At 42.6% G+C, this 16,672-nt stretch overlaps 1 protein-coding gene across 1 annotated transcript in view; it reads left to right on the top strand.

Moving 5' to 3' along the window:
* Positions 1-486: 486 nt before the first annotated feature.
* The window catches only part of med23 (mediator complex subunit 23), a 47,938-nt gene continuing 31,752 nt past the window's right edge, over positions 487-16,672 (top strand). Inside the window, exons 1-2 of the mRNA XM_048597045.1 lie at positions 487-861; positions 11,045-11,076. Of these exons, the coding sequence (XP_048453002.1) occupies positions 721-861; positions 11,045-11,076 (173 nt within the window). The 5' untranslated portion in view covers positions 487-720. The remainder of the gene's footprint in view (positions 862-11,044; positions 11,077-16,672) is intronic.

Genomic DNA, 16,672 nt, shown 5'->3' with positions numbered 1-16,672 from the left:
CACCTTGTTATCTCAGTATTGTGAGGGTCCCTACTTCAGGTGGAATGCAACAGTTTAAAAAAGCAGCTCACTACCACTTCCTGCAGGGCAATTAGGAATGGTTAATAAATGTGGGCCTGTCCAGTGAGGCGCACTTCCAATGAAAAAAAATTTTTAAAAATTCCCTGGCAAGAACAATGCTGAAATGAGTCGAAACTTCAATTTCCATGCATAAAGAAGGAATATAGTCTTATGGTTTAAGTGCTTTCCTGGGTCCCGACATAGATTCGCACCCAATTTATTTTTGGATCGATTCAAAATGAGATTTTTGGGCGAAATTTGAGGGTAACTTGTGCTCGGGAATGAATTTGCACTGTTTTGGGTAGTGTCTGGGGTGGAATTCACAATTTGACACAGGACTTTGCTGTTTCCTCCAGGTGCCGCACGGGGGCAGTGGCTGTCGGCGTTCAGTACTGCGGCCTGGGCAGGTTACCTCCGGTCTTCAATCAGACAGTAAAGCCCGGGCCTCACTCACTGTCGCTGCCTTCAACGGGGCACCGGCTTAATGTAAAAGTTTCCGCCAGTTTATATCGTATGAAGTTGAAATCCGAATGTGCAACTGAATCTCTTGGAATATTGCTTTTATTTTTCGATTCGACTTCGCACGTGCAAACGGGGAAAGGAAACTTTGAACCGAAGCGGTTTTGAGCAAGTGCGGAGGCCATCGGAGCACGGCGGAGGATGAGAGGAGACGGAACGGCTCATCCCGGAAGCGGAAACTGCTCAAGGCTTCCGTGGATCGAAGGGGAGGCGGCGGCTGGGGGCCGCGAGATGGCGGTTTCCATGGAGACACAGCTCCAAAGCATCTTCGAGGAGGTGGTGGTGAGTGATTGAGAGATATTGGGTTAGAGAGATGGGATAGGGTGGAGAGAGAGAGAGACAGAGACGGATACCAGGGAGAGGGGGATCAGGGTGGACAGAGAGAGATACACCAGGGGGAGAGAGAGAGGGAGGGAGGGAAGGAAGGAAGGAAGGAAGGAGGGAGGGAGTGTCTGTTGTGAGTAAATCACCACAAGCTACCTTTAATTCAGCTACTTATTAGGAAATCTCACAGACAATCAAGTACTGAAGCAATACTTTAAACTATTAAGCAAGTATAAGCCTGCGACCCAATTTACTCAGTACCCAATTAATGGTGAAATCTGGCCAGAATTTCAACCAACAGTGATGTATGTGTCTCTGGAAGTTTCCAGGGTTCGGTCCTTCTCTAGTGTTGTTCTTCTCAGTTCTGCAGTTGAGTCGTTCTGGTGTTGGATTCTTATACAACTTTCTCTCTGTCAAGATCGCACATTATTGGTATCCTTTAGATTCGTTCATCCCCAACATTGATTACACTTTTGGAGATTTCAAGTCTACTTGCCTTCATATCAAAAAACTAGCACCGTTGTTCCTTGTTGCATTAGGGTTAGCTCTCTTTAAACCACAGCTTTTTTTCCTGGTTCAAAACATTACTTCTGCAGGCAGGTCTAAATTGCCCAAATGTGGTGAGGCAGCAGACTATCAAATAATGTTATCTCTTGTCTCCCAGGAAACAGCTTGTTTATGTTGTTCCTGTAGCTCCTTTCTCCCAGGGATGGTTAATTCACATGTGGCTGTAACTCCTTTTTCTAACAGTTTCTCGTTCTTCCTTTCATCTCTAGAAACAGTTTATCCCAGAAGAGTTATTGCTGCTTCTTTCAATCCATGTGTAACGATTTAACTCGGTTAATTTTTCCAATCCACGAACAGTTATTAAAATTCTGAAATGTGCATCGTCAAAAGCGAAATCGGGTTAGGGTTAGACAGAGAGATAACAGGAAGAGGGAGCCATCTAGTTTGGGTTAAAGAGAGCAAGAGAGAAATGGTTAGGGTTAGAGGAGAGAGACAGAGCTAACGTTAGTAAGAGTGAGACACCAGTAAGGGGGTGGAGTGGGGAGAAAGTGAGACCCGCCAGAAAGAGAGCGAGAGAATTTATTGCCCATTCCCAGTTGCCCTTGAGAGTGTGGTGGTGAGCTTGAACCTACTGTGGGTTGACCCACAATGCCATTAGGGAGGGAATTCCAGAATTTTGACCCAGTGACAGTGGGGGAATGGTGATATATTTCCAAGTCAGGGTGGTGAGTGGCGTGGAGGGGATGTTGCAGGTGGTAGTGTTCACATGTATCGGCTGTCCTCATCCTTCTAGATAGAAGTGGTATGTTTGGAAGTTGCTTTAAGACCGTAGGAAAAGAAACAGAATTAGGCCATTCAGCCCAACAAGCCTGCTCAGCCTTTCAATCTGAGGATCTTTGGTCAATTTATGCTGTGCATTTTGTAGATAATACATATGGCTGCTACTGAACATTGTTGGTGTTGGGAGTGGATGCTTGTGAATGTGGTGCCAATCAAGTGGACTGTTTTGTCCTGAATGATGTTGAGCTTCTTGAGTGTTGTTGGAGTCGCACCCGTCTAGGCAAGTTGGGGAGTATTCCATCACATTCCTGATTTGTGCCTTGTAAATGGTGGACAGGCTTTGGGGAATCAGGAGGTGAGTTACTCACCGCTATATTCCTAGTCTCTGACCTGCTTTTGTAGCCACTATATTTATTTGGCAGGTCCAGTTAAGTTTCTGGTCAATGGTAACACCAAGGATGGTGACAGTGGGGGATTTAGTGACGGTAACACCATTGAATGTCAAGGGGCCTTGGTTAGAATGTTTATTTTTGGTGATGGCCATAACCTGGCATTGTATGGCATGAATGATACTTGCCATTTGCCACTTGTCGGCCTAGTCCTGAATAAAGTCCAGATCTTGTTGCATTTGAACATGGACTGCCTCATTATCTCAGGAGTCATGAATGATGCTGAACGTTATACAGTTGTCAGTGAACATCCCCACTTCTGACCTTATGATAGAGGGAAGGTCATTGATGAATTAGTTGACGATGATTGGGCCTCGAACAGTACCCTGAGGGACTCCTGCAGAGATGTTCTGGGACTGAGATGACTGATCTCCAACAGTCACAACCATCTTCCTATGTGTCGGGTATGACTCCAACCAGCGGAGAGTTTGCCCTGATACCCCTTGATTCCAGTTTTGCTAGTGCTTCTTCTTGCCACACTCAGTCGAATACTGCTTTGATGTCAAGGGTTGTCACTCTCACCTCACCTCTGGAATTCAGCTGTTTTGTCCATGTTTGAACCAAGGCTGTAATGAAGTCAGGAGCTGATTGACCCTGGCGGAACCCAAACTGGGGGTCAGCTGGTTTACTGCTGAGCAGGTGCTGCTTGATAACACTGTTGATGCCACCTTCCATCACTTTCCTGATGATTGACAGCAGACTGATGGGGGTGATAATTTGCCAGGTTGGAGTTGTCCTACTTTTTATGCAGAGAATATACCTAGGCAATTTTCCACGTTATCGGATAAATGCCAGTGTTGTAACTGTACTGGAAGAGCTTGGCAAGGGGAGCTGCAAGTTTAGGAGCTCAAGTGTACAGTACTGTTGCTGAATGTTGTCAGGGCCCTTCGCCTTTGCAGAATCTGGTGCCTCCAACTGTTTCTTCATATCACATGGTGTGAATTGAATTAACTGAAGGCATGGAATGTGTAATGCTGGAGACCACTGGAGGAGGCCGAGATGGATCATCCACTCGGCACTTCTGGCTGAAGATTGCTGTGATGTTTCAACCTTATCTTTTGGTTGATGGTCACTCTTACTTAAAGTGGGCTCTTCCAACATTGAGGATGGGGATGTTTGTGAAGCCTCCTCCTCTAGTGTGTTGTTTAGTTATCCACCACAATTCACAACTGGATGTGGCAAGACTGTGGAGCTTAGATTTTGATCCTTTGGTTGTGGGATCGCTTAGCCCTGTCTATCACTTGCTGCGTATGCTGTTTAGCATGAAAATGGTCCTGTTTGGTAGCCTCACCAGATTGACACCACATTTCTCGATATGTGTGGTGCTGCTCCTGGCATGCCATCCTGCAGTCTCGATTAAACCAGAGATGATCCCTTGGCTTGATAGTAATAGTTAAGTGGGAGATATGCTGGGTCATGAGGTTACAGATTTTGCTAGAGCACAATTCTGCTGCTGTTGATGGTGCACAGTGTCTCATGGATGCCCAGCCTTGAGTTACTAGATCCCATTTAGCATGGTGATTGTGCCACACAACATGATTGAGGTTGTTGTCAGTGTGAAGGTGGGACTTGGTCTCCACGAGGACTTTGCAGTGATCACTCTTACCTATACAGTCATGGACAGATGCACTTGCAGCTGGCAGGTTGGTAAGGATGAGGTCAAGTTTTTTTTCTGCTGCAGACCCCACCAGCTCAATCAGTAGTACTGCTGCCAAGCCACACTTAGCGGTGGACATTGAAATCTCCCACCTAGAGTATGTTTTGAGCGCTTGCTACCCTCAGTGCTTCCTCCAAGTATTGTTCAACATGGAGGAGTACTGATTCATCAGCGGAGGGAGAATGGCACATTGTAGGTGTCGGATTCAGGGAGATGTGGAGAGTGGGATAGCGGAGAGAAGTGAGGAGATGGGGCAGTGCAGAGAGGGAGGAGGGAGGTACTAAGACTATGGTGGAGAGGGGAGCAGACGTTTGCAAAGGAGGAATGGAAGGGGGTGTAGGGTCAAGGGAGTCACATTGAAGGGAAAGAGAGGGATGAGTGAGATTTGCAGAGGGAAGCAGAGTGGTGAAGCAGAGCTGCGGGGGAGGAGATGGTGGGGTGTAGAGGAGATTGTGTATTTTGGGGATGGTCATTTGTAAAGGGGAGGAAGTGGAAAGAGGTGGGAACAAGGGGTGCATATGAGGATGTTGCAGGAGGGGGAGGTGGCGAGAGAGGTGCGGGAATTGGAGAAGGGAAGCATAGCAGAGAGGTGAAGGAAGAATGGGAAAGATGAATGAGCAATGTGGGGATAGGCTGTTGACCGGGGGGGGATACTCAATTTTGAGCCTACAAAGTGTGGGAGGAAGGGAGAAATCAGAAACTGTGCAGAGAAACTGGTAATTGATGAGTGCCTTTAACTGTGTTTTACAGTTAGAGGGAGATTGGGCATCTCGGTTATACACTGGGATGGATAGATTTGGAGGAATGTGAAATGGAGTAAACAGAGTTTACACAAAAAGTTGCACAATCGAACAAAACCCTCAGGCTTACTGTTCTCCTGTGAATTCAGGGAGATGATGACCTAGTCGTGTTATCATTAGACTTTTAGTGCACAGACCCAATAGTATTCTGAAGAGCAGAGTTCAAATCCAGCCATGGGATGACCATCGAATTAAGAGTTCATGACCATTGTCAATTGTTGTAAAAACCTGTCTGGTTCACTAATGACCTTAGGGAAGGCAACTGATGTCCTGGTCTGGCCGATATGTGGCTCAAAATGCAATATGGTTGACTTTTCACTGCACTCTGAAATGGCCTGGAAAGTGACTCAGTTATAATAATCACTCAAGCCTGATAAAAGAAATGAAACTATATGGACCACCTGACATTGATGAAGGCATGGGAAATGAAAATGGCAAGTATTGTCTTGAGCCTGTTGGCCCTGCAAAGTCCTACTTAACAACATTTGAGGGCTAGTGCCGGACTGGAAGCCTCTTCAAGCAGCAGTAATTAGGATACTAGTTAACTAACAGCCTGACATTGTAATTCTCACTTGACAGGTGATATCCCAGAAACCTCCATCACTATCCCTGGATCTGTCCTGTCTCACCAGCAGGACAGGCCCACGAGAGGTGGTGGAATAGTGGAATACAGCCAGAAAGCAGTTGCCTTAAGTCCTCAACATTGACCCCAAAAACAATGAAGTCTCATGGCACCAGGTGCAGTGAGACTGGGTCGGTGGGAGGTGGCGATAGAACCGACAGGAGGAGGGAAAAAAACATACTTGAACACATCCTCACCAACCTGTCTGCCGCAGATACATCTGTCTGTGTCAGAATCAGTAAGAACAACTACTGCACAGTCCTTGTGGAGACAAAGCCCCACCTTTACATTGAGAATACCTTCCATCATTTTGTATCACATTATCGCTGTACTAAATGGGACAGAATTCAATCAGATCTTGCGACTCCAGTCTGGGTAATCATGACTTGCCATGGGTCGTCATAAGCAGCAGAATTGTACTCCAACACAATCCGTGACCCCATTGCCTGGCATATCCCCAACTCTACCTTTATCTTTAAGACAGGGGATTAATCCTGGTTCAACGAAGAGTGCAGGTGGAGTAGGGAGCAACACTAGGCATATCTTAAAATCCTGGTAACAACCTAGTGAAGCTACAAACCAGGACTACTTGCATGCCTAAGTAATAAGTGATGGCTGGAGCTGAATGATCACACAATCAACGGATCAGATCTAAGCTCTTTAGTCCTGCTACATCCAGTAGTTGCGAATGATAGTGGACAATTAAACAACTCACTGGCGGAGAAGGCTCGACAAATATCCCCATCCTCAATGATGGGGGAGCTGAGCACATTAGTACAAAAGATAAGGCTAAAACATTCACAGCAATCTTCAGCCAGAAGTGCTGAGTACATGATCCATCTCTATCTCCTCCAGAGGTTTCCACTATCACAGATGTCAGTCTTCAGTCAATTCATTTGATTGGACATGATATCAAGAAACAGTTGGAGGCACTGGATACTGCAAAGTCTATATCTCCTGACAACGTTTGGCAATATTACTGAAGACTTATGCTCTAGAATCTTCTGCACCCTCAACTGAGCTGTTCCAATACAGCTACAACACTGGCATCTACCTGATAATGTGAAAAATTGTCCAGGTATGTCTTCTACAGTAGAAACAGGACAAATCCAACCCACCTCATCAGTAACATGATGGAAGGTGTCTTCAACAGTGTTATCAAATAGTATGTACTCAGCAATAACCTGTTCGCTGATGCACAGTTTGGGTTCCACCAGGGCCACTCAGCTCCTGACCTCATTGTAGACTTAGTTCAAACATGGGTAAAATAGCTCAATTCCAGACATGGTAAGAGTGACTGCTCTTGACATCAAGGCCACATTTGGCCAATTGTGGCATCAAGGAATCCCAGCAAAACTGAGTCAGTAGGAATCAATAGAAAACTCTGTAGGTTGGAGTCTTAGCTGTCAAAGGAAGATCGTTGTGATTATTGGAGGTCAGTCATTTCACCTCCAGACATTTCTGTGGGAGTACCTCAGGGTAGTGTCCTAGGGTCAACCATCTTTAGCTGCTTTATCGATGACCTTACCTCCATCATAAGATCAGAAGTGCAGTTGTAAACTGATGATTGTGCAATATTTAGCACTATTCACACTACTGAAGCAGTCCATGTTCAATTGCAGCAAGACCTGGTCAATGTCCAGGCTTGGGCTGAAAAGTGGCAAATAATATTTATGCCACACAAGTGCCAAGCAATGACTGCCTTCAGTAAGGGACAATTTAATCTTGACATTCAATGGCGTTATCATCACTGAATGTCCCACCATCAATATTCTCGGGGTTACCATTAACCATAAACTGAACTGGACTAGCCATATAAATAAAGTATAATTAACATTCACAGTCTTCACAACTGATGTACATCTACAGTTTGAATTGCTGAAATTCTCAGAAGCTTCTTAGACAACAGTTTCCAGAACCATGACCACTTCCAACCAAAAGGACAAGGGTGGCAGATACTTGGGAATGCCACCACCTGCAAGCTCCCATCAAGCCACTCCCCATCCTGCCTTGGAAATATATCACTGTTCCTTCAGTGTTGTTGGTTGAAAATCTTGTAATTCCCCCCCCCTAAATGCATTGTGGGTCTATTTACAACATGTGGACCACAGCAGATCAAGAAGCAGCTTAACTCCACTTCTTCAAAGGCAACTCAGGATGGTCAAAAAATTCCGGACTAGTTAGCAATGCTCACATCCCATGAGAATAAACTAACCATTCAGGCAGATGCACCATTTTGTGTAATAGGGGATCATCCTGTAATTTAGCTGATTGTTCCCTCTCCTGTAGCATTTCTTGCTGGGATGTTATTTGTCCCATGTTCCTGGTATTCTTTGATATCTTGTGCCCTAAGTGCTTGTTGCACATACGTTACTTTGACACTAATCCATGCTGCTAGGTATTGTAGGTTTGGAGTGGAAAAAAAGGAGAGAGGAGTATGGTGCTGGAGTGAAGACCTGATCAAGTTTTACTTGCAAGAGTGATTATGGTTGGTGAATGGGGATCCCAGATCCAGGATTTGCAGTCCTGCACCAGGTAGGCAGAAGCCCAAGTTTTAGTTACGGAAACAAAGTCAGAGCTAGAGGTGGGTGTCTGGTGTCTCTTGCCTAGAGTCTTGCTGCTCATTTCTCATCAAACCCCTGTTCCCATTTTGCGGTGTCCCACTTCTCAGTGATATTACCAGCCAAGTAGCCAGCACTCATTGTGCAGCAAAGGGTGAATAAGAAGAAAGGGATTGCAGTAGGAGAGAAAACTAGCAAGAAAGATTTAAAAAAAAACAAACATACCAAGAGAAAATGAGTTGTTAAAGTGAGCATTGGAGGGTAATATTGAGAATGAATAATGGAGAAATCAGGAAATGGCAGAGAACTTTGAACAAGTTTACTTTATTCCTTCGTAAGATGTGCTGCCACTGGCAAAGCCAGAATTTGTTGCCCAATTCCAATTCCAATTGCAGTTGTATTGACTGACTTACTAGGCCATTTCAGAATCAAGAGTCAGACACATTTACAGTGTGCCTGGAGTCACATGTAGACAAAACTAGATGGCAAATTTCCTTCTCTAAAGGCCTTCAATAAATCAGCCTGGGTTTTGTAACAATTGATAATGGTTTCATGATCACCATCACTGAGACTTGATAATTGAATTTAAATTCAACCAACTGACATGATGGGGTTTGAGCCTGCATTGTGCATTAACTTGGATATCTCATTTTCTAGTCCAGTGACGTTACCACTACACCAATATCTCCCGTTTTCTTTGTCTATTCACAGAAGAGGTTAAAAAAAAGCCTAGCATAATGGAAAAGCAATAGGGTTAGAGTTAGGGTAAGGACCAAAGCGGGGGATAAACTTTAGCAGCCACGATTATCAGAGGGGAAAACACTCTAGAAACCAATGGGACTGAAGGACCTGCTGGACCTAATGGCCTGTGACCTTGGGTTTTAAAAGAAGTGGATGCATTGCATGTAATTTTTCAAAGTCCCTCAGGTTCTGAAAAGAGCACAGCAGATTCGAAAACTTGGATAGTAGCCCAAGTATTCAAGAAAAGGAGAATGATAGAAAGCAAGGAGCTTGGGACCAGTTAGTTTAACGTTTGTCATGTGGAAAATAGAATCCATTTTTAAGATGATAATGGTGGGCCATTTAAAAAGTCATAATACAATCAAGCAAATCTACATGGTTTATGAAAGGGAAACTATGCTTAACAATATTATTGGAGTTCTTTTAAGGATGTAGTAAGCAGGGTGGATAATTAAGAACCAGTAGTTGTAGATTCTGGATTCCAAAAGATGACATTAAAAGGTTGTTACACAAGAGAATAGCTCATGATCTTACAGGTGATACATTAGCATGTTGAGGGCATCAGTTAACTAGCAGGAAGCTAAAAATCAGAATGAATAAATTTTCAGGTTGGCAAAGTAACTAGTGGGGTGTCATAGGGATTTGTGCTGGAGCCTCAATTATATTTGCTGAATAATAATGAAATGGATGAAGGGCCCTGATTGGAATTTTCTGATATTATAAAGATCAGCAGGAAAGCAAGTTATGAGGAAGATACGAAAAATTTCAAAGGAATATCCATAGGTTAAGTAAGTGGACAGAAATTTGGCAGATGACATACTGTATAATGCAGAAAAATGTGAAACTGACCGTTGCCAGGAAGAATAGATGAGCAGAATGTCATTTAAATGGAAAGGAAGCACAGAATGGTGCCATAGAGTGATATGAGTATTCTTGTACAGAATCATGAAATATTCCTACACACAGACAGCAAGTGATTCAGAAGGCACATGGAATATTGGTCTTTCTTGTAATACAAATATAATATAAAAATATGTAAGTCTTCATACAACAGCGAATAGTATTGGTGAGACCACACCAAGAGGAACAATTTTGAGGATATAATGTCTTATGAGGAACAATTGAGGCGGACTCATTGGTATATAAAAGAATGAGAGATGATCTTATTGGAACATGTAAGATTATAAGGAAGACTTGACGAGGTAGATCCTGGGGAATCCAGAACAAGGAGAGTCAGTTTAAAAATAAGTGACTTCCCATTTAAGATAGAAATAAAGGGGAATTTCTGCATTGAGGGTCTTTAGTCTTTGTAATTATCTTCCCTAAACAGTAGTGGAAGGTTGGTCAAAATAAAAGCTGAGTTCAACATAACCAAATCAGCTATGATTTTATTGAATGGCACAGTATGCTTGATAAGCTGATTGCGCTGCTTCTCCCATTTCTAATGTTTTATTGTGACCAGGCTGAATAGACAACCCATGTGAAATGTTGGATAACAGCAATTACTATTAATCAGATTTAATTGATTTAGGAGAGAATGTGATATGGAGTTTTACAAAGTGTTGAATTACAGTTACTGCGTTTCAGTTGTATAACCTGTTATAACCTATATCACAGGTTTAATAAATTAAGGCATCCAAGAGATTTTGGAACTGGACTAGTAACCGAGGCAGCAATTCAAATCCCATCACAGCAAACTGTAAATTTGGCTTCAATTAATCTGATTTCTTGGGTGCCACTCCAAAAATATGTAAAAACTGATTAAGTTCACTGTGGCCACCAATAATATTCAAGTCAGGGACCTTTCATTCTCTCCAGGTCTGATCGTCATACTGTTCCATTCTCGTACTCTTTTACACTGAGTAGATTGTGCTGATTATTGGTCATTATCAAGAATATTCGGAGTTGTAAAATAACTACAGCAGATAAAAATGCAACTACTCATAGAATGTCAAAGCAGGCGGTGAGTTGTACACAATGGAGCTGTTAAGCTGAATTGCAGTTATTGCACTTTTATTTTCCAGAAAACTGAAGTAATCGAGGAAGCCTTTGCTGGGTGAGTGCACAATTTCACTTTTCTAGCTGTTTTGGTCCGTAACTAATGACACTGGGACCTACTGCAAAGATAAATATTTTGTCAAATGGACCCTATTTAAGTTGCGTTTTTATAAATGGCAAACTAGTGAAATGATGCCCTGAAATAAGTTCAATTAAGTTAAAATAGCAACCCAGCACAAACATGTAACATTTTAATCTTTTGCGTCTGTTTTCCTTAATTCTCCCATAAACTGCTCTTCCACATGGACAGAGATTATCTGTGGCAAAGAGGTTTGATTTGATTTGATATATTATTTTTACATGTACCGAGATACAGTGAAAAGTATTGTTTTGCGTGCTAATCAAATAAATTGTACCTTACATCTGGGTAATAAAGCAGAATGCAGCATATAGTGTTATAGCTACAGAGGAGGCAGAGAAAGATCAACTCGAATGTATGAGAGGTCCATTCGTAAGTTTGATAACACTGGGGAAGAAGCTGTTCTTAAATCTGTTGGCCCATGTTTTCAAACTTTTGTATCTACTACCTGACGGAACAGAGTACAACCAGGGTGGGAGGGGTCTTTGGTTATGTTGGCTGCTTTCCTGAGGCAGCAGGATATATAGATGGAGTCAACGGATGGAAGGCTGATTTTCATGAAGGCCTGGGCTACACACACAACTTTCTAATTTTTTGAGGTCTTGGGCAGAGCAGTTGCCATACCAAGCTGTGATGCATCTGGATAGGATGCTTTCTGTGGTGCATCTATAAAATTTGGTAAGAGTCATTGCGAACGTGCCAAATTTCCCTAGCCTTCTGAGTAAGTAGAGGCATTGGTGTGCTTTCTTGACTGTCATGTTGACAAGGATGGACCAGACTAGATCATTGGTGATCTTTACTCCTAGGAACTTGAAGCTCTCGACCACCTGCACTTCAGCACCATTGATACGGATAGGGGTGTGTCTTCCACTCCGCTCCCTGAAGTTGATGACTAACTCCTTTGTTTTGCTCACATTGAGAGAGAGATTATTGTCTTTACGCCATGCCGCTAAGCTGTCTATCTCTTTCCTATACGCTGTGTCATTGTTGTTTGAGACCTGACTCTGGTGTTATCAGCAAATTTGTAAATAGAGCTCGAGCTGAATTTAGCCCCATGATTGTGAGTATATAAGGAGTATAGTAAGAGGCTGAGTACTTAGACTTGCGGGGCACTGTGTTGAGGATTATTGTGGAGGAGATGTTGTCACCTATCCTTACTAATTTCAGTCTGTGAGTCAGGATGTGGAGGATCCAGTTGCAGTAGGGGAGCAGAATCCTAGGTCTTGGAGTTTGGAGATGAGTTTTGTTTGAATTATCGTGTTGAAGGAGGAGCTAAAGGCAGTAAATAGGGGTCAAGTCCTTGTTTTCCAGATGTTCCATGGATGAGCATAGGACCAAGGAGATGGTGTCTACTGTAGACCTATTGTGATGGTAATTGGATTGTAGTGGATCCAGACAGTCTGGGAGGCTGGAGTTGATGTGTGCTACTACTAACCTCTCAAAACAGTTGACCATATACTCAGTCCAGTCTTATTTACATACACAGCCATGAGCTGTTGGATAATAGTCAGGTGTGAAAACACTAATTCTTTCCTTTCTGAGTGAAGAACTCTGCCACTTTTTCCTCCACAGCTGTTAGCTAAATAAGATCAGTTGAAGTGCGGGTTATTGATGACACTTACAGATGGGACGACACAGTGGCTCAATGGTTGGTACTGGTGCCTCACAGTGCCAGGAACCCAGGCTCAATTCCACCCTCAAGCGACTGTCTGAGTGGAGTTTGCACATTCTCCCCATGTCTGCAGGGTTTTTCCAGGTGTTCTGGTTTCCTCCCACAATCTAAAGATGTGCAAATTAGGTGGATTGGCCGTGCTAATTTGCCTATAGTGTCTGGGAATATATAGGTAGTTGGGTTAGCTGTGGGAAACATAGTGATACAGTGATGGGGTCTGTGTGGGATGCTGTTCGGAGGGTTCATATGGACTTGGGGGCGGCGGGGCGGCACGGTAGCACAGTGGTTAGCACTGCTGCCTCACAGCGCCAGGGACCCGGGTTCAATTCCAGCCTCGGGCGACTGTCTGTGTGGAGTTTGCACATTTTCCCCCTGTCTGTGTGGGTTTCCTCCGGGTGCTCCGGTTTCCTCCCACAGTCCAAAGATGCGCAGGTTAGGTGGGTTGGCCATGCTAAATTGCCCATAGTGTTCAGGGAGGTGTAGATTAGATGGGTTATAGGGGGATGGGTCTGGGTGGGATGCTCTGAGGTTCAGTGTGGACTTGTTGGGCCAAAGGGCCTGTTTCCACACTCTAGGGATTCTATGATGGGCCAGAAGGCCTGCTTCCACACTGTAGGGATCCTAAGAACATTACAGTTTTCTCTGGAGGGTCAGTTTTGCAGATTGGAGTTCAGTTCCTTTATTATGTTATTGGAATTAAGTCGGTTTTTCACTTTTTCCTCATGTAATTTTGATGATGGTATGTCAGTTTAGCATAGCTAGTCATCTTTTGGACTCCAGAATTAACCTTATTGGCTCAAAGTGAGCCTCTAAGAATATAAGAGCAGAAGTAGGTCATTCAGCCTGTACTGCCACTCAGTACAATCAGGGCTGATCATTTGCTGGAGTCCCATTTTACTACTGTATTCCCTTATCTCATTGGTATTTAGAAATCTGTCAATTTCTACTCAGTCATTGAGCTTATATGGTTGGGTTAGAGAGTTCCAAAGATTCATAATCCGTTGAATTAAAAAAAAATTCTCCTCATTCCAAAGTGGCTCACCCCTTTATTTCAAAATTGTGTTCTTTGGTTCTGGACTCCTCAACTGGAGAAACAGCTTGCCTAGTTTTAGCTATTTTATATGTTTAAATGAAATCACCCCTGATTCTTCAAAACTACAGATTGTGGGCACAATTTCCTCAGTCTGTTGTTTTACGACTGCCCCAACATCCCAGGAATATGTCTGGTGAATCTTTATTGCAATCCCTGTGTGGTAATAATATCATCCCTAAGGTACGGGAGCAAAACAGACTGTACTTCAGGGGTGTAACAAGGTTCCATGTACAACTGAAGCAAGACTTTGCTATTCCTGCATTCAAATCCCCTTATGAAAACGACCTACGTTAGTTTGCCTTATTGCTTGCTGCACCTGCATGTTAGCCTTCAGTCACGTACTGACAAAGCCACCTACATCCCTTAGAACATCTAGACTTTATGAGCCCTTGCCATTTAAGAAATACTACGCACATCAGTTATTCCCACCAAAGTGGATAATCTCATTTTTCACGTTTTATTTCTTCAGCCATGTTCTTGCCTACTAAGTCTGTCTAAATCTCTTGAAGCCACACAGCCCACATTCCCATCTAGCCTTATATCATCTGAAAACTTGAAAATATTACATTTGTTCCCCAAGTTAAAATCATTTATATATATATTGTCAGTAGATGGGAACCATACATTGCGGATCCTTGTGATAGTGTACTAGTCACAGTCGGCCAACATGGGATGAACTTTTATGCCTACTCTGCCTGCCTGTTAACCAATCCTTAATCTATGCTATTACATTACCACCGGTTCAATGTGCTTTCATTTTGTCAACGAACCTCCCTTGAGGAACTTTATCCAAAATTCTTTTGAAAATCCAAGTATACTATGTCTGCTGACTTCTTTTTATTAGTTCTCTCTGCTACTGATATGAGGACTTCTTAAATAATGACATATGATGCTTTCCAATGTGCAGGAACCATTCTGGAATCTATAAAATTTGGAAGACAACCTCAATGCACCCACTATCTCCACAGCTGCATCTTGCAACATCCTTGGATGCAGAGTGTCTGGTCCCAGGGACTTTTCAACCTTTAATTTCATTAATTTCTCCAAAATAACTTTTTTTATTGATACTCACTTCCTAAATCCTTCATTCTTTCTAGGTCCTTGGATCTTCAATTCTTAGGGATGTCTAGTATCTTCCAAAGTAAAGTAAAGATGAACACAGTATAATCATTTAGCTTTTCTGCCATTTCTTTTCTCCCCATTATAAATTCTTTGACTTTTTTCCCGGTACGTTTAGAAGCTTTAATGATTTTTAAAAATTGTGTTTTTGCTAGTTTACTTTCATATTCTATTTTGTTCCTTAGTTTCTGGGTCATCCTTTGCTGTATTCTAAAATCCTCCCAGTTTTTGCATATGCTGCTATTTCGGACAAATTTATAGGTCTTTCCTTTTAAACTTATACAATTTTTCACTTTGTTTGATAGCCCCAGTTAATGGACATTTTTGGGTTTTTTTGTGCCTTGAAGGAATGTGTAGTTGTTGTAAAATATATTGTAATTCTTTAAGACTATCCATTGCCTGCAAATGCCTGTGTATTGTCATATTTACTAATGTATTTTCCTAATCAAACTCGCACCTTCTCAATTTCCTTTAATAGGCTTTAGATTGAACTAGCTCACTTTCAAATATAATGTAAAATTGTACCTCATTATGGTCACTTAACCCTAAAATTTCTTTTATAACAAGTGTATTAATTACCCCTTTTTCCTTATGTAATACTAGACTTAGCATGGTCTATTCTGTAATCAATTTCTCAACATAGTGCTCTTAAAAACTGCTGAACACATTGCAAAAGTTCAACCTCCACAACATTACTGCTTAATAGCTTTAACCAGATTTACCTGTGGTTACTGTATTCTTCTTGCTACGTGCTTCTCTAATCTCCTGATTAATACCATGAACCACACTAGCAGTTGGCAATCTCTAAACAACTCCCTGCAATGTTTATAGTTTCTTGTTTCATAGTTCAATCCAAAACAGATTTCACAATTTGTTTTTCTGATCTGAGATTATCCCTCTCTATCAATGCAATACCGTCTCCTTTTGCTTTTTTGACCTTCCTAAATATTTAATATTTAGTTCCCAGTCTTGGTAACCTTGCAACCAGAGGTCGGTTTAGCTCAGTTGGCTAGACAGTTGGTTTGTGAATTAGTGTGATGCCAACTGTGTCGGTTCAATTCCCATTACTGGCTGAGGTTACCATGAAGGACTCTCCTCCTTAGCCTCTCCTCTCACCTGAGGTATGATGGCCCTCAGGTTAAATCACCACCAGGCATTTCTGTCTAATAAGAGCAGCCCTATGGTCTAGTAAGGCTATGATGACTTGTTGACTGCTGTGGCGGTTAGATCTTTAACTGCACAAAAGATCTAGAACAATATAGATGATTTAGAATGTCTTTTAGTTTGTCTTTTTAGACTGGGTTATAATGTCAAACTTAGTTGCTCACCAGCCTTCTGATTTCACTTGCTATGTTTCTACTTCCTGTTACCAGTTTTATTTCTATCCAATTTGTGACCCCCTCAGATTCCCATTTTTCTTTGTAAGCTTACTTAAACTCTCCCAACAGCACTAGCAAATCACCCTGTGTGGTTATCAATCACATTCCTGTTAAAATGTGACCTGTACAACTTGACTGGTCTCACCTGCCCCTGAACTGACCCCAGTGCCAGGAAAGATGGATGTTTTTCCCCCCATACCAATTAAGAACATAGAACATAGAACATTACAGCGCAGTACAGGCCCTTCGGCC

This window comes from Rhincodon typus, chromosome 5 (assembly GCF_021869965.1).
Source record: "Rhincodon typus isolate 14 chromosome 5, sRhiTyp1.1, whole genome shotgun sequence".
Classification (NCBI taxonomy): domain Eukaryota; kingdom Metazoa; phylum Chordata; class Chondrichthyes; order Orectolobiformes; family Rhincodontidae; genus Rhincodon; species Rhincodon typus.
Note: the sequence above shows the minus strand (reverse complement) of the source record. Positions and strands in the feature narration are given on the sequence as shown.